This window comes from Photinus pyralis, unplaced genomic scaffold, assembly GCF_008802855.1.
Source record: "Photinus pyralis isolate 1611_PpyrPB1 unplaced genomic scaffold, Ppyr1.3 Ppyr1.4_LG1, whole genome shotgun sequence".
Taxonomy (NCBI): domain Eukaryota; kingdom Metazoa; phylum Arthropoda; class Insecta; order Coleoptera; family Lampyridae; genus Photinus; species Photinus pyralis.
Window position 1 is genome coordinate 17,060,145 of NW_022170249.1, and position 22,343 is coordinate 17,082,487.

A 22,343-nucleotide genomic window follows, 5' to 3' on the forward strand; every position below is an offset into this window, starting at 1 on the left:
ACATAAAATGGCCGTCTCGAATTCATGCAAAATGCCGCCAAAATTAACAACCCTGATCGCTTTAAAAGTATAAATTACTACGGTTCCTGCTTGGAAGACGTTATTTAGTTTTCTTTTTAGCAATAAGAAAGTTTGGCAAATCCTCCAAACTCTCCGTATGGATATGCAATTCATAGGTAAGTACGGTTTTCGTATTCTACAGAGTAAAACAATTTTTAATGAAATAGGAATTGAATTTGAAAAAGATAATTGCTTTAATTTTAATTGACACTTCTACAATTGTTCCAAATTTTTGAGATATTTTGCAATTTTAAGTTCTTCGTTTCGTACCTATGTCAAGGAAAAAATACAAAATATTTATTAAGTATAGGGAGGAATATTACTCTGGAATTTTTATTTGTGATTATTGCCGTGAGGAAACAATAGCTCACAGCAATTTCCAGAATTGTACGTGACGATTAGGTTTCGTCGAATAATGAAAATTGTGTTGTCGATGATAGGCAACACATAATGCAACAGCAGTGCACCGTGGTGTCTTATTATTTGGTTGAGATTACCTTGTCCTCTGTCTCAGCCATACATCACCATGGTCTCAGCTGAGCATTGCTATTTTCGCGACCCTCTACTACTTTTTTGTGAAACTTTTAATACCACAAACAGAATCACTAGGTACGTTTATTTCTGAGATAGGTACTTACCGGCCATGTTTAAATTTAAACAATGCTACTGGATGAAAACAAAAAGTGTAACTTTATTACCCATGAAGTAAAAAGTGGCGTAGTCAAAAAAATGTCCGGACCAAGTACACCTACCTACCCGTTTCTAAAATTTGACTTAATGATAGTATTTTTTAAATGTTATAAATTTACGTGTGAATCCAAGTGTGATACATAATAATTAACCGTTATAATCAATGCAGTATTCCTAGAAATTCATACCATAATGAACTATGAAATGATCCAAATGAACTGTTACTGTAGAAAGGGAGACGAAATGAAAATGTATGCAGCTATTGTTAACATTTTTAATGATTAGTTTTCGCGATGGACGCCACTTTGGTTTGCCTTTAAATTTGTTTCCCTATTTATTTCATTTCTTCGTTTGTCGCCGACTTCCTAAAAAATCGTCAATCATCATAGGCACCGGGATTTTTACGCATTTTACGCTCTAGGTAATTGTGGCAATGCTATTGGAATGATCCGCACCGCCATTGTAACTTATGTCTGGTTTTCTGAAGAAATTAAGAAGGATAATTTATTATTCTTGCTTGATCTTGGTGGTATAGTAAACAGAGCAAATCAGTAAAAATATGATAATTTTGATCGAATATAGCGAAAGGGCACATTCGAGCAAATGTGCGATTGATTGATGTTTGTTGAGTGTAACGTAGAAAGGAGAAGAGAATAAGGAGCCGAAAATTCTTGAAAAAGTAAGGGCCACCCGACTTTAATTTATAAAATATTTCCGACGGGTAGCTATACCTAGGTATAAGAGTTAGGGGCAAGGCAGTGTTAATGGGGACTCAGCGGAGTGTTTCTGTTCCTTTCAAAAAATATAAATAACTCACAAATATCAAAAGCTTTACTCTAAATCACAATCATGTTAAATAAGTACAGTGAGAGGTCTTTCAACAAACGAAAAGGAAAGTCACGATAACACCTAAAAGTAAAGGAACATGCATTATAAAAATTATTTCACCTTGGCAGCATCTAAAGCTTCATTAGCTGAAAGAAAAAACAAGTGAGTATAATGAAACAATCGTATTGTAGACCACTTACCCGACTTTTGAGCTTTATCGAGAGCATCGTCGACAATGCCGTGATATTGCAGAAAGTATGGTTTAATTATACTATTATATATCACTAAGGATCCATTGAAACTAACAGGAATCATTAACCATACAAGGAAAGCGCACTAGAAAATTAAATAAAAAAAACAATTGTAGGTAAATGAAATGATCCAACCACCTATACCTTTGCTAACCAATACAATGGAAACCATCCAACAATAATCGCCGCAAAGTATTCGACGATGGAGAAAAAGGAAAATACCACCCAGTATGTTAACCATTTCGTATCATCTGTCGGATTTGTCGTCTCAATTGCATGCATCGAAGCATAGGCGGGATACGCTGTTCCAACAATATTGGAAAGTAGCTGACCGGCGTAACCGAAAATTAACCATAATAAAAGAAAAACGCCAAATCCTAAAAATCCTCACGGTGAACACCAAAAAATATTCTATTGTAAGTAGTAGGTACTTACCTATAACTATAAATTGTCTTTCTATTCCAATATTTTTTTCGATTATTTTAAAAACTGGTGACCAAACCTTGGTTTCGTCATAAAGGACTTTATGGAGTTTTTGGTGAAGTTCTGAAAGATCTTGAGCCATTGCTTCTCGGTTTGGGCACACTCGCGATAGGTATATTAATATATTGGGTTGACTACTACAATTTTGTGGTTAGTAACTCTGCCTAATCTAGTTTTTAATATATCTCAAGATAATGATATCGGTATTATGTTGCTTACTTATATATTAATCGCAATTTCTTGTGGTCACTCTAATTGTTGCCACTAATTTTAAAACTATAGTTCTGTAAAGGTATCCAAAAATATGTAGGTATTCACTAGGCGAGATTATCAACAAAATGAATGTGCACTCATGTTCCTTATCAGTTCTTACGTTTCTTTTCGTGTAGGTAAAATCATCCCATTTAAATACAATGGTACATTTAATAAGCAAATATGTGATAATTATGTCGTGGAAAGATGATATACATCTGACATTCTTATCAGAAGCACTCCAAGGTTTTTTGACCTAACATGTCGCCTATAATGTATGTTATCAAGGTAAAGTTTTAAAATTCATCGTCAAGCAATTAAAAAGCTGTAGTACTATGGTAGGTACTTTATCTTATCACTATACTAATTTTGTCTCTGTGGGCGAGCCCGGAACGAGCGAAATTTGTGCTCGAGAAAACAAGATAGTGTGAAAAAGATCTATACGCCTTTTTAAACAGGACATATAGGTATATGTGTGAGTAGGGAATAATGTAACAAACGTAAACGTTTTAACACTATCTTCACGTTAAAAATGCAAAATGAACAATAAAATGGTAATTGCCTCATTATATAATTACCTTCACACAAGTTATAGTGACAAAATATCTTATTTATTTATTCCTAAACAATTAAAAAAACAAACTTTTTATTTCTGTAATTTGTGGATTAAGTGGCGCTTTCATCGTCAAAGTACAAATAAACTTTTATTGTGCGATGGGAATTTTTTGCGTATCTTTCGTGAAAGTAAAGCTTATACCTTACACTATGCTTATACATGAGTGAATTCCGTCGGCTGGGTGAAGGTTTCAGATCTCAGCACTCAGACCTCGTAGAAGGCTGCGGTTTGTTTTTATGTAGGTAGTGTAGGGTGGGCGAAAAGAAAAAGGATGTCGAATAAGTTTCCGTTTCTGCGCAAGCGTATCCCAACTTCTTACCAAGATATTTTAACGATATACTTCTCATTAAAGTGATTCTTAGGGAACATACTATGAAATAAATTTGCGCATGCGCAGACCTAACTTTCCTATTTATCGAATGATTTTTGTGAAATTTTGATATTATGTACGTATACTTCTAATCGAATTGAATATCAGCTGAACCAAACAACCATTGAAATAATTATTATAAATGTCGATCATTTCAGTGCAAACAATAGATTGCTAATTTTTTTTACTTTCCTCACTAGAGAGGAAAGTTACATTTTTTCGCCCTTTTTAGAGACAAAGTGGTGAATTAGTTTCAGAAAAATACAGTTACAATGTACTTACATTACTACGTGTTTTCTGATACTTTCACCATTTTAAACAGAACGTTTTCCAAATTTATTGGAATTATCATTATCAGCAATCAAACATTCATGCAAAATCATCAAATTTTTTCAAATAGGTACCAGAGAGAAAGTTAGGAATGTTTACTCCAATGCAGTTTTGGGAAAAATGGCACCAAGTAACTATTTAAATCATGCAGTTCAACATTTAAATAATATGGTTCAGACAGTACGATATATTTTACTTTTCTACATGTAGGAATAGACTACACATTTAAACCAACTAGGTACTTAATCCAGCTTGCGATATTTGTGGATGTTAAGAGTAATATATATAGGGCACGTAAACATTACAACAATCATAACGAACATGTGGCCACACTTTTCGGCCGTAGTCATAGGATTTGAAGGTGGTGCCACAACAACACTATACCGTGCTCGGCTCATTCGCATAACAGATTTGAGAGCAAACATAGCTAAAATATAAATTTCAATTAAGAAACATTACAATCAAAAACCAATGTTAATCACAACTAATTCCCCTACATGTTTTTATTTGTTACTATATATACAGTACATCTTACTAAATAGTTATCTTTATGCTAATCCTCTATATTGACGGATGTGTGTTAGCACATAAACAGGTATCGCTAAACATGAAACAACAATAACACTTCCATGACAGATTAACTCTGCCTTGCTGACAGGAACACTAGGTGGCCCTGATATACTTGCCATTTTTCTCACATGGGGGAGAATTCTCACTAAAGGTCGTGCAGATAACATAGCTGTAAAAACATTGATATGTACAGACAAATTTCAAACAATCATTTTATTACAATATTAGTAAGTACAATAGAAAAGTGTTATTTGTTAGCATCTCTCCATTTTGGAATGTTATAGGTAACATAAGCAGGAACGGACACAAAGGTAAATATAATTATAAAGCCGTGGATAAACAAATCACAGGTTGAGATGGGATTACAAGGTGGGGCTGCAACAACAGGGTAATACCTCACTTGCTTGAGCGCTTTAAATAAAGGGCGTACAGCCAGCATAATAATAATCCTGTAAAAAGCTAAATAAAAGAAAAGTTACATAATCAGTGTGAGAAGCAGTGCACCCTAATCTACCTCCAAAGCAGATATAGCCAAAAATTGTATTTAAGAATGTAACATACCTTTTTCCGTTTCTTTGCGGTGATAAATAGAGATTTAACCGAAATGGGTTGTTATTTGGAAAATTTACTTCCGAATGGCTGACTCTCACCTCTTGACAGAATCTGAAATGAATATGGCGACCGGCGGAATTATCACCTAAAGCTAAACGCAATTCTTTGAAAGCGCATGCGTTACGTGTTTTATTATACAAGGTGTTCCGTGAGCAACGCCTGGAACAGGATCCAACCGTTTTGAAAATTTGACAATGTACTAGTAGATAAAAAGAAATCATCTAAAATATTTTCAAGTTGGTGGCAGTTCCGTTCCGATATGGCTCACAGAGTCGAGAAACCACCTTTTAAATACAAAAGTACTCTTTGTACATTTTTTAAATAACAACTCATTTTACATAACTGTTAGTCCATTGTGGGTGCTGTAATTTTTGTAGTACATCAAGTATTTTTGTTTCTTTATCTAATTATGTTCACAGGAAGTGAAATATTTTCCAAAACTTATTGGGGCATTTTTTTTAAATTGCGCGGTTAGTGAGATAGGCCAAAGAAACGCCAAGCGCATGCCTGTTTTTTAGAAAAGTATACCTACAATGTGAATAAGCCGCTTCGGCAAATATTACTACTTAAACAAGTTTTTGGTGTGATAACGGGACGTCCAAATTGAGACACTCTCAAAAATCTGTGCCACAAACTACCTATAATAATAAACTAAACTTCAAGGTAGTACACTTTCTGGTATGAAAGGAATAACGTTTGTTTGAAACACAAATCTCAGTACATAACGTAAAGGTGCGCTAAAAACTGAGATTTTAAATTCCGGGGCCACAATGCTTTAAAGTTGGCACTTGAAAATTGAAGAATGAAGGCCAAATTATCCGTAAGTTATATTAATATCATTGAACTGTATTTGTAGTTCAATGATTAACTATTGATGGTGGCCAAAGGGTTTTGAAAACGACGCCGAATTTTTAAAATTGGGCGCTTTCAGAACGAGTCGCGTTTAGATGGAACAACTAGATTACCAACGGTCAACAAAAAAAACCCTACACCTTACCGCCTTTTTGAAATTGTAACTCATTTTTAATCCTTTTCAAATTAAATGGTACAAATTTTACACATTTATTTGCATTTTTCATCTACGAAGAGTGCGTTAAAAAAATAGATTATTTTTTTCCCATTTTCCAATCTATAATTTGTGCTTGGCACCCAGAAGAAAGGGAAACATAAGCGGGTGATCTAGTTTTATTTTAGGTTTTAACCACCAAAAAATTTAGACCACAGCAGATTGTACTTCCATTTTCCCCTTTCATTTCACTATCTGACCAATCAGATTCATTTTTAAAATCAGCATAATCACCTTGAAATTGGTAGGTAACCGGTAATTTTACCACTTTTACGCTAATACAAGCTTGAAATTGATCGCGCTGATTTGCTTAATCCTTAATATATAGGGCGAAAAAACTTGAAGGGAAAATGGCAGCAAAAGTAATGGAAATTAAGGAAAAACTTGAAGCCACCCTTAATGATGGCAGCAAACCATGGACGGCGATTCTGGCTCAGATAGAGGCGAAAACTGGCATTAATCGGGTTTATATATTTTTTGGTACTAATTGTAATAGGCGGTTATCGACATTGTGTGTGAAAATACTTATTTTTAGTATCGGTTGCTGGCCTTGCACTTTGGTTGATGTTTGGCTTCGCAGGACAGCTGGTTTGTAACTGTGTAGGCTTTCTGTATCCTGCTTATGTGTCCATACATGCAATTGAAACGCCTCATAAAGATGATGATACAAAGTGGTTAACTTATTGGGTTGTTTACGCATTATTTTCACTTGTGGAATTCTTCGCCGATATTATCGTTGGTTGGTTCCCAATGTATTGGTTACTCAAGGTAAGATTTACAAAAGATCGTTACTGTTTGTAATATCTATTGTAGTGCGTCTTTATGGTGTGGTTGATGATACCAACTGAATTTAATGGTTCTCTAATTCTATATAATCGTATAATAAAACCTTACTATCTACAACATCATTCAAGAGTCGATGACACAATCAATAAAGTGCGACAAGAAGGTATTCATTCTTGTCGTAAATTCCACAAATAATGTTTTTCTTTCAGCTACGAAGATATTAGAAAAACAACAATAATTTTTATGCACTATTTGCCTGTTGTTACTGGAATGTTTAAAGCCTGGTGTGGTACTTGCATTAGCTTATGGTTTTACTTTGTGAGATTTATGCAACGATTCATACTTTGGCACCAATAATTTTTTTATAGCTACTAAGTCCACTGTGTATTTTATCTCGTTTTTAATTATTAAATATTTATACAATGTCAAGTTAAACAATTTTTAAGTTTGTGCATTTGCATTCCTTCTATTACGCCATGCCGTTAGGTACTGGCGCGGATGAATTGGATAGAAACCAGCTAATCCTACAAAGGGATCACAAGTGTAAGGATATTAAAAAACAATATTACCGAGGAGCTCTGCAACTGATGTGGTAGTATCTGCACCATTTCCAATCCAATATTGAATCCGCTCATAATTTAAGGACACCAATTTTTCATTACACTCATTTGGGATAGGATCATATGACCCTACCTGTTCAATAACTGGCTCATTTTGTGTATTTCGTCTCTGCAAGTAAATTGCGTTAGCTCGGCTATTGTGTATAAGTTCTACGCACTTCTGAAACAACAATGTGATAGAAAGGTCTATTCGTACAGCCTGAACGAAGGAATCTTATTATTTTTCTTGAATTAGCTGCAAACTGTCCGATCCCACTGGATGGATGTAACATTTCACTTGTTTTGAGCTGAAGTTGCTATGAAATTCTAACCTAATTCGAATGTCCAATGCAGGGTTGCCAACTTTCATCTTATTTTTTAACTGTATTTCAAAAGGGACTTTTGGAAAATGCAGATAATCTTTCTTTGTAAAAGTTCATTTCTTGACCATTTGATACTATTTACATTTATATCTTTCGCCTACTCTAATAATTCCTCTATTTTATAAAAAACCAACAACCATACTTGCTGTTCCATCATGGCAATGCTAACTGCACAGAAGAATAAATAATAAATGAAATACATTACGAGAAATTTATTTAATAATACATTTTTTTTACTTATATTTTAATGATTTTTTAAATTAATGATTACGATTAATCGCATCCTTGAAATCACAGGATGATGGTACCTGTAAATCTTACATAACATTAAAATGGATTGTAAAGGCAAGGAAACAAATGTAGACATTCCACAACAGTTCCAACTAGTTCTCTTCACATATGAATCGATCAATATTTTTTAAGACATTCACACACTTTCACACCAAAGTATCTTTTTGAAAGTATATAGAATATTTCAATTTTCTACTTAAATAATTTTTTTCTCTCAAACTATTGAAATACTCTATATGAATTAATCTAGAACCTATATCGTAGACATTTCGATCCGCCAACCATCTTTTTTCTTTTTTTTGTCTTGTTTTTTCTTTTTTTTAAATTTAAAAACCAATTTGGCAAATGTGGGAGTTGTGTAAGGAAATGAATGTAAATCAGTTAAACGTATAAAAACCTGCACCAGATATCCAATTAATAAGGCGCAAAATACCCTCCTCGTCTGTAGCTCCTGCACATAGAAAACCATGTTATATGAGAAAAAAGTAAAAAATATTTATGTTCAATATCAAATTTATAACCAACCTTGGCCTACGGGTAGGTCTAAATCCACCATAATATCCTCCCCTTGTAATAGCGCCACGTCCACCTCCTCGAAAACGAGATCCACGCGGAGGTCGATTTGTCGATGACACTCCTGGGCGGTTGGTCCTTTTCGGCATCACCTAAATTAACACTGTATCCTGTACTTAAATGTAGACAAGCACACCTTAATTTGTCTTCCTCTGAAGATAGACTCGTCCATCGCCATGGCAGTTTGAAGGGAATCACGGTCGCCGAATTCAATGTAAGCAAATCCTTTGGGATGTCCATCGTACTTGTTACACAAAATAGTAACGCGATTTATAGAACCACAACCATGAAAATGTTGCTCTAACTCTTCAGCTGTCGCACCATAGTCTACATTTCCGACGTAAATGCTCCGATTATCCACCTCCATTTTTTCTTCAAAAGACATATTTAAAGGACTCGCTGAAATATAAGAGATAAAGTATACAAAGTAACCGAAAAAGTATACTTAATCCAGGCGGACTCCCCATGTTCATCTGTTTATCAACCTCATTTTGCAGCTGTTTCAATTTCTCGGCCTCCTCTTCCATTTCACGCACACGAGCTTTGATAGCTTCCAATTCGGGATCGTCCGCTCCACCTCCATCTCCATCCGTATCATTCAGCAACGCTTCATCGTTTACTCCGTTTTCATCCAAGCCATCTAAATGGTCTTCAGAGCCCAAGCCTAAGTCCTCAGTTTCTGCCATATTCTCTGTTTATACAAAATGTAAACAGCTTTTCAGGTACAAATTAGTGTAATCCTGTCGTCCGGAAAATCGTTAAATTGGATAAGTTCACCTGGTCTATTTTATTACAAACAAATTGAGATGTATTTGACCGTTTTATTGAAAAGAAGCCGGCACCTAAAAAACGACAGCGTGTTTTGCAAAACCTTGACATACCATGTTTTTGAATACAGGTTGGCCATGACCGTTGCCAACTGCATAAAAATCCCTGCAAATTAATAAAAAGATTTGATATACAGGATGCTTTCAATGGGAATATACAGTGAGCTTTTCTTAAAAGTGAACACGTAATCTCCCGTTCGCTTAAAAGTAAAACCACAGCAACAATGAAGGGTGTAGTTAAGTGGTTAATAAATGAATAAATCTGCACCTGCCAAATAAGTTTAAATATTTGCACTTTATTCTCATTTAATCGATTCGAGGTGATGAAAAATACATTTTACAAATTGAGATATTCGAAGAATAGTTGGTTTAGAAAAGTGACTTGCTGAAGTACCAACCATAATTGTTATTAAGTTAAGTGAATTGACACACATTGTCAATAATGCCTGTGCAGCAACTGAACCGATAACCCCTGTGGTTTCCATTTCTTTAATTTGGTGGAAATAAACACATTATTATTATTAATGTTCTCATTCTTTCTGGGACTTATTCAACTTTTAACACAATAGAGAGCGTGATCGCCAAGCTTAAAAGTCACGTTCAGTTGGAGAATAAAATAACAGTTTCAGAAGCTGAGCTGTTTTATATAAAAAATTGTAAAAATACATCTGACGGGAAAGTCTCTTCCCTGTCAATATTGTTGTCACATAACTCTAGGTAAAAAAAAACTTACAATTTCATTTATTTATTTAAGGATGTGCCAAAAGCAATTTCAACACTCAACATAGTATACTCTTACAAATATCCAATTTGTGGGTGGATATTTGTTTATGGGATTGAAATTGATCTGCATAAATACATCTCATGTTTAAATCTATTAATGATAAATAAATACAATTAGTACAGAAAAATTTCGTACAAAACCTACTACTATATTTTTAAAATTACATTAAATAGCTATTAGAAAAAGAAAGAACAAGGTTCTTGTGAAGATGCTGCTTGTCTTGAGATGTTACACTTTTAACATTTTACATAAGCCACGGTGACTTTTAACTACTTACAAATCTAAATTATATACAAAAGAGATTCAAAGAAAAGAGCCATACAAATAATTAACATATACTTACACTCTTAATAATAAATAAAATATTTACACCTTTTGCAATATTTTTTTCTTAAATATAGCTTACACGCACACTATCAGCGGAAAAGATTTACAGTCTTAACCTTCCACTTTGTTACTTTCCTCAATATTAATACACCTCAAATCAATAATAATGTTTATTTAACAAAATGGATTACAAACAATTCCAATTTTCAAGTAGGCAAAGATGAAAAACATAGCTAAGAAAATTCTTCGTATTGTTCACCTGTTCTCCAACATTGCTGCACTTGTGGTTTTTTTTTTCATTTGGAATGTATTAATTTATCGTTCTTCCAATATCACAGTTTCTTGTGGACACAGCTTTAACTCTTGTAATGTCATTTTACTATCCAACAACGTGAGCTAAAACAGAAGTTAGTATATGCCATTGGCGAAAGATAAACCATAGCTTACATCTCGTCTAGGCCAGCTAGATATGACCTTAAATTCTTCAACCGGGTAACCTTTAACAATTAAGTAATCGAACAGTACCTATACACAGTCAAGTTATTAAAGGTATCAAAAAAAACTGACAGAGTATACCTTCAATGGCGTGCTTGCTTGAAATCGTCTTTCTATGTTTTCCCCTTTTGGTAAACGGAATCTTATTTTTGCAATATTATCACCTCGGTCCATCGGTTCTGAGGGTAGACTTGCTTCGACTTGTTTACGATATGCTTCTTTTCTCGCAGCTTCTTCAACCATTTCATTTTCAACTCGCTGTCTCTCCTCGTGCAATTCACGTTCTTGAATACGTTTGGCTTCTTCCTTTGCTCTTTAAAAGTGGTTGTGTATTAAATCTAGTCTAGTCAAGATGTGGTTTTTCCGTAACAAAATTGAGAAAGTTATTTGGCGATTGTACATTTTTGGGTGTGCTAAATACGAATTCCTAGTTGCTGTTTTGCTGAATGTTTGATATTACAATGCATAAATATTGGCAAATCATGATGACTCACATACCTACATCGTACAACAATTTAGGGAACACCCATCTGTAACCAGCATCAGGTGCTATTTCAAACTGTCCCAATGGCTGTACAAAGCAATGATACAACTTAATGTGTCAACCTATTACAACCCCTGAGTAAGCCCAACAGCAACAAGTTATGTTGAATCCTAGGACATTAATGCAACAGGGAAACAAAATAGCAAACCAACTTGCAAAAGGTAGGGGGGGAGGGGGAGGGAGTTTTCATGTCCTCAGTATACTCAGTATTCCAAAACAACTTCCCCAATTTCGTTATAAAAACCTCAATTGAAGCATCTATTTGAACAAGTATGAAACTTACCTATCTGCTTCAAGGCTCTCGCGATACGCTTGATCTTGCTCCCATTTGACCAACTCCCTGGCCGTGCGTTCGTCCTCCTCCTTCATCTCGACCCTTTGATGCTCAGTAAAGACTTCCATTGCTTCAGTTAAGCTCGACAATAACTCGCTAACGCCTACGTTTCCGTGTATAACGCTAAACACATCGGTAGATGAACGAATTCGCATGATAATAATGATCGCGGGAAGTTTATCCACGGGAATATTTCGTAAACTAACGGCGGCGGTCGAGCCTAAGCACATGTTAACCGAATTCTGCAATCTCGTCCGGTTACTTTCAAATGTCAGATCCCAACCCCACAAGATAAAATTGGCCTCGATAGTTTGTATAACACTCTCAAAGCCTAACAGTTGTGTACAGAAAACGTTTGATAAGACACTCGCATCGTGGTGCAAGTAAACTGCTAGGATTTTGCGCTAAAATTTTAAACTGTTAGCTAGTACACAACTAAAATAGAATCTCACATCTTTTGCCGATTTCGGACAGGCCTCCTTTAAAGCATCATCCAAAGTGCCCTGATAGAAGGTGGGATGAACATCCCCATAGCGGGCGGTATATTGTTCCACAAAACTGATACTACCTACTATTTCATCTTCAATGTGTTCAGGTACTAAAAAAGAATAAAATAAAAATGAAGAAATTTGAAAATTTTATGACATGCTTACTAAGAGGTTCAACTCGTCTAGTGGTTACGTTATCGACAAACATTTCATCATCAACTGTGAACGTTTCAGTGGCATCTTCGAACTCGTCATCGTCGCTGTCATGAATTTCAACCGTATTGTTTGGCTTCTTTTCGCGGGTGTGATTTGTTAAAATGTTACGTCTCACTGAAAGGTCATGTTCCGGGTAACTGAAATAAAGGCAAGTTTGTAATCCCAAAGAACAACGCCATCCTGGAATCATATGAACAGACGTGTCCTATAAACTCTATTAAGACACCCTACCAGCACTGCACAACTATCAGAATAAATCCTCAATTTATGCATTAAGCATTAAATATTGTTGTGTAAACTACGCCATACAGACGTTTTTATTGGTATTCAATTTTTTAAGATTAAATGTTGTCGCTAATTTAGATTGAATTAGATGTTTTATTTTGATGCTTTATTGTTTAGCGAAATTACGTTTAAAAAAAGATACATATTAGGAACATCGAGTAATAATTGTGTGCTGTTTTGTAAAAGTTTATCTCCTCCCTCGGTTTTTCTTTCAAAGTTTTAGTGGTGGCTCAAGTGAATTTAATTGGTGTACGTTGACAAAAGGTATTCGAACGCTTACTTGGCGATGGAAAGGGTTAATATTTTATTTTCGAGAGTACGCAGTGTTTATTTTTGGATTATTGATAACCGTTGAAAAAATCAATGGTTTTTCTTTAGATCACAACACAATACATGCAGGACATAGAACTTTCAGTGGGCTCCAACATAGTGGACGAGTCCGTGCTGCTATACACATTGATTTTTTTCAACGGTTATCAATGCATAAACATTAGACCTTACACCTTAAACACTCTCTTTTGTGCCCAGATTTAAATTATCAGTAGGCTCCAAAATGGTGGCCGCACGCTAAGCAAGCAGGGTTAAAACCATGTGGTTCTAATTGCAATTTCCAATTATAATCATTTCTGGTGATTGAACCTATATTTTTGTGGATTCCGATTTAGTTGGAGAATGGGGTTCTACATTTTTGCCAAGTTTTTGGGGAGCTATATTCAGTGTTGCGACAGATACTTTTTTTTAGTATCTAGATACAATAGTATATTGAAAGACAAGTGTTACAATGCGACCTATTGTAATACGACTATCTTGTGGCACGAGTGGCGACGCGAAGCGTAGCCACGAGTGTTCGCAAGATAGGAGTATTACAATAAAGCATTGTAACACGCGTTTTTCATACTATTTTTTCTATTTCGGTGCTTTAATTTAATTAAAAAAATCATTATCAGAAACTATACGGAACATTAGAACTAACATGTTTTATGTTGGGAACACTTTTTATGCCGTTAAGTTTTAGGTTGGCAGCGTAGTAAGACTGACATTTTGAAGTTCAAACATGGAAGTACCCAACGAAGTACCTACTTGTACTCATGTACTAACTAGTAACTGCCAACAGTGCCAACTTAAGAGATGAGTTACCAAAAAAAAAACGACTATAATCACTGTCTTTGTACAACTGACCGGGTCGAAAACAGTTGTACAAAATCATCATTGTGACACCGAAATAGAAAAATATATATACTTATATTTTGTATCTAGATAACATATAGTGGAAAATGTCCAGAAGGCCTTGGAATTGAGAATAAAGAAAACTTGCATCTAACACAGTTTGAGGTTATGTAAAAAGATTGAGGGTAAATAAGCGTGAGCACACTAAAGTCAACCAATTAGTAAATATTTTGGATAATTCCTTTGAAAGGAAATTATAACGATATTTTTTGTAACAACTGTACGATCACTATTTGTTTGTAATTCATTAATGTCACCTGAACCGATGTATGATCCTCATCATTATTTTGTTAGTGTATAACAGGGGTCGGCAACCTTTCGGTAAGTGTGGGCGAATGTGTACTTGTGATCTGTATGAGGGGCCAACGGGGGGGTTGGGGGTACGGAGTACCCCCAAGGGGATGGGGGTCCTCCCCCGGAAAATTTGTATTTGAATTAACAGTTTTAGCGCCGTAAATTGGTACAGTTATTTTTCATGTAGTAATTTCACTCGTAATTTCATTCATACTTCAAGTTCGTTCTAATGTAAGTCGCAATTTTGCCGTTTATTTTCACATTATTCTAATGTAAAAGTCGGGTCATATATTTAGTAAAATTTGAAACACTTCGCGGGCCACTAAGAAACGCCGCGTGGGCCACAAGTGGCCCGCGGGCCGCCGATTGCCGACTCCTGGTGTATAATAATAATATTTTGCGGTAGTAGCTTTGAGATATTGTAATCAGGGGACATTTAATTTACACTTATTAATTTGATTTTAATTTGATTTGATCGGATTTTCTTGTTACTTGCCTTGTATCTTCCCAGTGTTATAGGTACATCATGGAGATCATGGAAACCATACAAACCACATCTCAAATTAGAGAAAAGATGCGCAAAGAAAGAGTTATTATCATACTTTAAAGAAAACCAGAAAATTCCTTATACTTCCGAAGAGATGCCAGAAAAACCGAAATTTGCCAATTTTGTTTTTATTTTTTTCTGATTTTATTTGAACAGATACAACAAAAATTTTACTTTCTCATTGTACATACCCTATTTAATAGTATTTTTTAATACAAAAGTTGGATACTGTTGGTTTCAACAGAATGGTGCACCCGCCCACATCGCCTTAATCGTCCCAGAATACCAATCGGATATATCTTCCATTTTCCAAGAAACTTGTGCGATAGGTATTCTCGCACGTTTAATTTTTTTGTATCTGTTCAAATAAAATCAGAAATAAATAGAAGCAACAAATTTCAGTTTTTCCGGCATATCTTCGGAAGTAATAGGAATTTTCTGGTTTTCTTCACAGCATGATGATAACTCTTTAACTGCGCAACTTTTCCCTAATGACCATCTTCCCATCCTCTATGGTTTGTGTGAACCCCATGATAGACATCATTATCTTGGACACAGTGTACACAATACACCACTTTGTAATGTAATGGAGTGAATACAGTACAATCCCGATAATCCGAGGTAATTAACAAATAAAAAAATTGGATTGCGCAAATACAAAAGTTGGAATGCGCATGCGCAACATTTTTTTTTTCATCTGCATAGTTTAAATTACTTACATGTTTTTATTTACTTATTTATTTATTTATGTCAATGATAAAGAAAGAGAAAACAGGAGTCGTTCTATGCAATCAATAGGAAAGAACTGCAATATTGATCATCTAATTTGCTGATCTTGGTTTGCCATTTAATTGGAATAAAATGGATAATCACTAGAACTCGAGCCGACAGACGCCAAAACAGGTCATGAAAATAACAACCACTGAAGAAGAAGCAATGGAAACAAGAAGTAGAAATACAATAAACTAGTAACAAATATAGCAAACGAGCTCCTGGGTCACTGACAATTTAATCAGTTCTTACTTGGGTGATGATAAACATAATACCTACTGAAAACAGAATTGGAAAACTCGAAACCGTTTGCGAATTATCATGTACACAAAGTCCAAAAATATGAACTTGCTCAGACAGATATGTTATTAGTTAACAATAGCCATTAGTATACTATTAGTACTATTAGGTAGGCAGGTACAAGAGATGCCCAAGGAGCAATCAATACCATCAACATATTTATTATACGACAATGATTTCTCACATAAAACTAGCGCCAATGTCTTTTAAAAACACTAGCTAGAAGGTTCTTATCGCACCAACATCAATGAACATAGAAAACCATGGTACTCAGTTAAGAGTCCTTTTCAGTATGACATTAACATACATTTCACATCAACAGAAATAAATAATACATACTTAATTCCAGAAAGTGCCAACATGGTTTGATCATCGATATTTGGCGGCCAACCACACCATATTTGGTTACGTACGTGAATATTGGTCATTGAGTATGTATCTGTTTTCACTTTCAAGATCGGGATGGTACCCAAATACTTAACACTGTAATGTTTGTTAGTATTTTCGTCAGTTACATTTAATGTGTATGTACCAGTCAACCGTTCCGACCTGAAATGCAACATTTAATTACAGCACCACCTGCCTTCAAAGTTCTTACTCATGATCTGTAGTAAAACTGCTATCGCTAGATTTTATATGCAGCTGCAAAGTGCTTTCATCGGGAATTTTCAGTTTCGACAGAGGAGTATTTTCATATTGTGGAAGTCTGGCCCAATTCGACAAAAGTTGACGACAGGGTGCAATCTTCAATTCTTTACTCAGTTTTAATTTAATGTCGGCTTAAATAATTCATACTTCAGTGAACTCCAGAGGTGGCGTGAAACATACTTACCTACTGTCCCCGTATCTGGAATATCAACAGGAATTGTACGATCACAATATTGTATATTAAAGTGCAACATTTTAGGTGTAAGTTTTGATGAAGACGTAGATGGAAGAGGGTGATGATCTACATGATTTTCAGTTGCCACAACAAAGGAGTTTGATTGAGGTGTATTATTTCCGACAGAGGCCATGTCTGTACCCACTTCAATTGGCATTTGCACAACTGGCATGTCATCTTCAATCATTATAACATCTTGTGAACCACTGTTGTTAAACGATTGGCTATCTGCCGGTACCACACGATTAACGGCACTCTACAATCATTGTGTGTAATAATAATGAAATTGATTTTTCAACAGTTTACCAGTAAATCCCAATCTGTACTTTCTAGGTGATAAATGGCCAATGCGTAATCGTCAATTCCAGTACAAGCCTGAATAAGACAAAACTTTCAAATAATGAATGTCATTCAACTAACCTAAGATTTATAAACAACAAAGAAAAAAAATGGACGTACCTGAAAGTTTGCCAAAATCTCGTCTCTATTTTGTGACATAATTTACTAACGGGCTGATCTTATATTCATACAAAACCTAGAAAATTGAATTTTCAGATAAATGGTCACTGATATTCACAATAACATCTGAATTTGACGCAACATGCACAACTGCGCAAGATCAAATGACGCATGCGCAGTTGATCAACCCTTCAGCCCATATTAAACGTTGCCATGTCTTTGTTTATTACACACAAATATAGTGAAAGAAATTTTTACGTCCTGTTGATTAATTCTTGGGATTGTTCCAGTCTTTAATACTTAATATTCTTCTCATTCTTCGTTTCTTTAAATATTTCAAACTGTGTGGTCCGTCGTATGCTTCGGATTTTTCATCGAAACGCTTCAAAAAGTAGGTACTTCATTTTGTAGAGACGAAATAATATGTGTCTTTAGGTTCCTTGAATCTGTCAGATTTTACAACTTCGCCATATATACATCAGATTTTTCATGTTAACATAACAAGAAATATTAATGAGATCATACCATTGTAGCCAAAAACGGTCATCAGATAAGCTAATGTGCAGGATTGGTTCCATTCAACTCCAGCATCGATCTCGAATGGGAATGCCTACTTGTCTACATCACAGCAAAATCCTGTTACCATATCACAAAATGGGTATAGACCTCTATAGGTATGTATAACAGAGATTATTTTATGTTATGATCACGTCTATTGCGTTCCGTTTGCACATGAGATGGAGTGTTTGGAGTTAACGTATAAACGAACGCACCTATACTAGATTTTAAATTCGTGTATAAACGGCACTCGCAGATACTGTAAACTTTTAATGCGCATATACGCGTCACTCGCTATAGTTTTTGTATACGCAATAACACGTCGCGAGCAGCGAAATGTTTAAATGATTAGATAAGATTCGCTTTGGTTCCATGCTTTTCAAATTTGTGTACTGTTGCGGTAACGGCAACATCGCTAAAAATCATTAACAGCTGTTGTTGGCCACTGGCAACTTACAATTGACCGTGGTTATTGAGCCGTTTTAGTGGGACTGGAAAGTTTTAAACTGTTTATATTCTTGTAAATATTTAAATGCTGTTTGGATTAATAAAATTTCATTTTCATCCTAATGCTGTTACTACAATTGTAACTATTCTTGTTAAAAATTGATACAACGAGACTTTTTTCTAGGTAGCATTTGTGTTTGTGATTGTCTCTTGGTATAATGCTGTAAGTTTGGGAAAACATTTTGCTAGTAAAACCTGCAATTAATACAATGCCCTTCACTGCTGATTCTATTGCTGCACAGCAGGTGCAAGAATGTTTAAAGTCTTTGTATAGGTTAGTGCACGACATCGAGAAGAAACGTCAGCAAAGTGAAAATGGAATTAATACAATTAATAAATTCAATAGTCAAGATGAAAGAAGTAGTTTTATGGTAGGTTCATCAAATTTAACGTTAATCATATAACCAATTGTTTAGCAAACCGACATCAAGAGTGTATACAAGACTGCAATGTTACAAGCTGAGCAGGAGGAGGAGTTACTACGGAAGGCTTTACAAAAAATCTCAGACATTAGGAACATAAAAAATGAACGACGTATACAGGTTAGGATTCGTTTCCAGGTCACAATTAAAAAAAAAAACTAATAGTCAAACTTATTACAGGCACGCAATGCCGGTAATAAAGAAACCATACGAAGAGGAGCATGGATGAAGATGCTACTGAGTTCCGCACAGACATTACCACTTTTTGTTAGCAAAATTGGTGAGAAACCACCACCCTTGTGCGGTGCTGTGCCGGCTGAACCTAATTACTTTGCAAAGGTATCACTTTTTGTACCTATATGTGTAATTTCGTAATGTGCATCTTAGGTAGGTGACATGGTTGCAGCTCTGGTCAAAGTGGCCGAAGGTGATGGAGACAATTGGATTTTGGCCGAGGTTGTCAGTTACAACCATGCTCTTAACAAATATGAAGTTGACGATATTTTAGAGGAACAAAATCAAAAGAAACGCCACGTGTTAAGTAAGAAATATGTGGTTCCTTTGCCACTAATGCGTGCAAATCCCGAGACCGATCCCACCGCTTTGTTCCCAGAGAGAACCGTTGGTAAGTTCTTTGGTAAGGGGGTGTTGCTGCACTTGATGATGCTACAGACACAGTTCCCTAGACAAATGCTCATTCCTCCCCACTTTAAGATACGCTCCTTCATGAATACTGGAATCTTCAATTGGTAAAGGGAAAAGAAAACAGCTCAACAAATCAAATAAATCGCTTGTCGAGAAAGTGGTCACCTCCTATGTTTAGTGTTTGACGAGGTGTTTGAGGATAACAGAATTTGAGAAGGAGTGTGGTCGGAAGCAGTCTTCCCTATCTTATATTTACTGCAAGCATGATATTTTGTCATTATTATGAATGTGTATGTTGTAAGTAGGGTGGCTTTACAGGGTCGTTCAAATTCGTGGCTGACCATTGGGAGAGATACAGTGTAGGTTAAATGGGGGCAAAGTTGTTCCTTTTTGGGAAAAAAATGCATTTGAAAAAATCCTTGAAAATAACTGTGATTTGACAAAAAACTGAAAATGTTTAATTTCGTAGTCATTTTCCCCTAGCTTAAACGGAAATGGACAGTTCTCGTTAGCACCAGCTATGGACACTTTTGTTCCGAGAATCTGAATCTGTTATCAGAATTTCTATAACACTAGATGAAGAAGGTACAGGCTACTACTTTCTTATTTCTTATGGACGCCATATTGGATTTTTACGAAATGAAATAAAGGAAAAAGAAAAATAATTACATGTCACGCTCTGTAATGTTATATAAATTTACAAGAATTTCAAAATCTAATCTAGATATCCGTGGGTGAATGTAAAACATTATGTAAAATTATAGTGTGACACGTCATTAAGCGCCATTAATTTGAAAAAGACAGGGGGAGGCCTTGCACTATGATTCATTGCTGATCTTCCATGCATTAAATTGTATCTTCTGCTTTCCTCTACCACTGGAAGTACTTTCTCTGCTTAAACTGGTGGTGACAAATGTTCCCTTCAAGAAACAGACCCGTTGTACTGTCCATGCACAGGCCGTCTATATGTACGGAATAAATTCATCGGGAAAAACCTGAAACAGGTCGATTGTTATTTGTACCATGACAATCTATCTGCAGTATGAAAATATTATCTCCCTCCTTAAAACCCTCCTTGTAGATCCTAAACACCCTCTTGAAAATTTCAAATTAAAATGAGATCTTGATTCTTGTAAAGGAAAATTACAGGGCGAAGTCACAGCACGAAAAAAACGCACATGGTAACTATCCACATTCAGGAATTAAGCGCAAAAATCTGGTGATCCTGCTCTTATTCCTATTAGTTAGATTATGTAAGTAATTATATTAAAATCAATAATTATTTAGCCCTGAGGGAAGACCGGGAGCCGTCACGGTGGCTGTGTCTGGCTTGTTCAAGTGAAACAACACAAATTCTGGTGGAATAGTAAAAATATGGCTTGTTTTAGTAATGGCCTTATACCCTCAGACAACATGCTTTTATAAAGCGGTCGTCAATAAATTGCCTCAAACTCATACTGACGAATACGAACTTTTGTTTGAGGACTTCAGTTATACTAACGGATATAGTCCACCACTTTATGTGGCTCAGCGTTACGTTCTTGCAATAAAGCAGAAAACTAGGTTACCATGACATCCAGCTTCAGACAGTAATATGTCTGATTCGGAAAATTCAAATACATTGGAATAGCAGCATGTAACGGTCATAAGATATGTGGGATCCTAAGACCGATTGTAAATATATTTATTGTTCTCTTATCCATACAGGAGTACTATTATTTTTGCCATTTATTTTGACTTAATGTATCAAACTTTGGTGGCGTACACGCTAGTTGTGTTCTACTCGCCGCTAGTATTCTAGTTTTTATTTAATAAGCAAGTACAGTTGTGTAAAAATTAAAGTTGTTATTTATTTTCAAAACGCAGCAGTTGAACAAGAGAGGGCGGAAGCGCCTAAGTGAATTGTCTTATAAAATAAAGTGAATTATAATGCAGTACATGAATCTATACCTAGTACATAGTTCAAAAAGAGAAAAGTATTAAAAATTACACTGTGTTTCTACTCCAACTCGTGCTTTGAATTTGGAACCAAGAGCTAAATTTCAGATAATTCAATTAATCTGATGAAAGTGAAGTCCTGTTGACGTCTACAACATGGTTGTAATTATTACGCATCATATCATCTTGGTGTTGGAGAAACTAATGGTCGTTTGCACCGACAAATTTGAGCGGTGCAAACGGCCATAAGTGGGTTTATAATATTGCTAGGACAAGGTGTACGAAAATTAATTTTTCTAGCAATCCAGCTCATTCTGGAACAGGCGGTCAAGGGTTTAGCAGACCCACAACTTTACAGTTATAACATTCAACAGTGTGGGATTGGTCACAGCCTTCGGGAGGTACAGTGTTACCATGCTCAGAATGGGCCCTGAAAATATGCGAACTAATTTTGAAATAAATAATTCAAACTGGCCAATAAAAGGCGCCATAATTATTAATTATACTCTTTTGACCTATGGTTTTGACAATTTACGCTTCACGTTATTTTAATTTACACTTTGCTTTTTGCATTTGTTTTATTTTACGTTTTCCGTTTCCAAATTTATACAAACTCGTCTTTTTCAAGACGCATATAGCTTAAATCTAAGATGACTGGGAAGTCAGTTAGTTTTATAAAACAAATTCGTGAAGAATCTGGTGAAGTTGGGCCCTCCAAGTTAAGATTTCCTA

General features: G+C 35.3%; 6 protein-coding genes across 8 annotated transcripts; 2 read left to right on the forward strand and 4 right to left on the reverse strand.

Moving 5' to 3' along the window:
* Nucleotides 1–1,563: 1,563 nt before the first annotated feature.
* LOC116160321 (receptor expression-enhancing protein 5-like) lies at nucleotides 1,564–5,160 on the reverse strand. Of its 2 annotated transcripts, XM_031473507.1 has the most exons (6): nucleotides 5,012–5,159; nucleotides 2,532–4,307; nucleotides 2,265–2,449; nucleotides 1,974–2,206; nucleotides 1,779–1,914; nucleotides 1,564–1,724 (listed from the first exon to the last, which is right to left on the reverse strand). In XM_031473507.1, the coding sequence occupies exons 3-6, from the start codon at nucleotides 2,392–2,394 to the stop codon at nucleotides 1,690–1,692; spliced, it is 534 nt and encodes a 177-aa protein (XP_031329367.1). In that variant the 5' UTR covers nucleotides 2,395–2,449; nucleotides 2,532–4,307; nucleotides 5,012–5,159; the 3' UTR covers nucleotides 1,564–1,689. The 2 variants fall into 2 exon arrangements, with proteins under 2 accessions (XP_031329367.1, XP_031329366.1); XM_031473506.1 differs by having other exon boundaries at nucleotides 2,265–4,307; nucleotides 5,012–5,160.
* A 999-nt stretch (nucleotides 5,161–6,159) lies between these two features.
* On the forward strand, nucleotides 6,160–7,343 carry LOC116179803 (receptor expression-enhancing protein 5-like). Its single transcript, XM_031499658.1, has 5 exons — nucleotides 6,160–6,372; nucleotides 6,457–6,608; nucleotides 6,664–6,896; nucleotides 6,942–7,077; nucleotides 7,124–7,343. The coding sequence occupies exons 2-5, from the start codon at nucleotides 6,479–6,481 to the stop codon at nucleotides 7,150–7,152; spliced, it is 528 nt and encodes a 175-aa protein (XP_031355518.1). The 5' UTR covers nucleotides 6,160–6,372; nucleotides 6,457–6,478; the 3' UTR covers nucleotides 7,153–7,343.
* LOC116179813 (probable 28S ribosomal protein S16, mitochondrial) lies at nucleotides 7,298–7,923 on the reverse strand. The gene is made up of 3 exons (XM_031499668.1): nucleotides 7,693–7,923; nucleotides 7,484–7,643; nucleotides 7,298–7,438 (listed from the first exon to the last, which is right to left on the reverse strand). The coding sequence occupies exons 1-3, from the start codon at nucleotides 7,804–7,806 to the stop codon at nucleotides 7,356–7,358; spliced, it is 357 nt and encodes a 118-aa protein (XP_031355528.1). The 5' UTR covers nucleotides 7,807–7,923; the 3' UTR covers nucleotides 7,298–7,355.
* Nucleotides 7,924–8,093: 170 nt separating this feature from the next.
* LOC116179791 (polyadenylate-binding protein 2) lies at nucleotides 8,094–9,658 on the reverse strand. 2 transcript variants are annotated; one of them, XM_031499646.1, is made up of 4 exons: nucleotides 9,206–9,657; nucleotides 8,897–9,159; nucleotides 8,713–8,852; nucleotides 8,094–8,638 (listed from the first exon to the last, which is right to left on the reverse strand). In XM_031499646.1, exons 1-4 carry the CDS (start codon nucleotides 9,444–9,446, stop codon nucleotides 8,602–8,604), a joined length of 681 nt encoding a protein of 226 aa, XP_031355506.1. In that variant the 5' UTR covers nucleotides 9,447–9,657; the 3' UTR covers nucleotides 8,094–8,601. The 2 variants fall into 2 exon arrangements, with proteins under 2 accessions (XP_031355506.1, XP_031355497.1); XM_031499637.1 differs by having other exon boundaries at nucleotides 8,094–8,852; nucleotides 9,206–9,658.
* Nucleotides 9,659–10,855: 1,197 nt separating this feature from the next.
* Nucleotides 10,856–17,705, reverse strand: LOC116172968 (FAS-associated factor 1). Its single transcript, XM_031490254.1, has 11 exons — nucleotides 17,542–17,705; nucleotides 17,389–17,457; nucleotides 17,032–17,338; nucleotides 16,798–16,978; nucleotides 16,539–16,748; nucleotides 12,725–12,912; nucleotides 12,524–12,669; nucleotides 12,021–12,475; nucleotides 11,275–11,506; nucleotides 11,146–11,223; nucleotides 10,856–11,094 (listed from the first exon to the last, which is right to left on the reverse strand). Exons 1-11 carry the CDS (start codon nucleotides 17,578–17,580, stop codon nucleotides 11,014–11,016), a joined length of 1,986 nt encoding a protein of 661 aa, XP_031346114.1. The 5' UTR covers nucleotides 17,581–17,705; the 3' UTR covers nucleotides 10,856–11,013.
* An 829-nt stretch (nucleotides 17,706–18,534) lies between these two features.
* On the forward strand, nucleotides 18,535–21,607 carry LOC116172977 (SAGA-associated factor 29). The gene is made up of 6 exons (XM_031490264.1): nucleotides 18,535–18,685; nucleotides 18,731–18,977; nucleotides 19,023–19,148; nucleotides 19,209–19,367; nucleotides 19,416–19,653; nucleotides 21,062–21,607. The coding sequence occupies exons 2-6, from the start codon at nucleotides 18,816–18,818 to the stop codon at nucleotides 21,244–21,246; spliced, it is 870 nt and encodes a 289-aa protein (XP_031346124.1). The 5' UTR covers nucleotides 18,535–18,685; nucleotides 18,731–18,815; the 3' UTR covers nucleotides 21,247–21,607.
* Nucleotides 21,608–22,343: the final 736 nt, after the last annotated feature.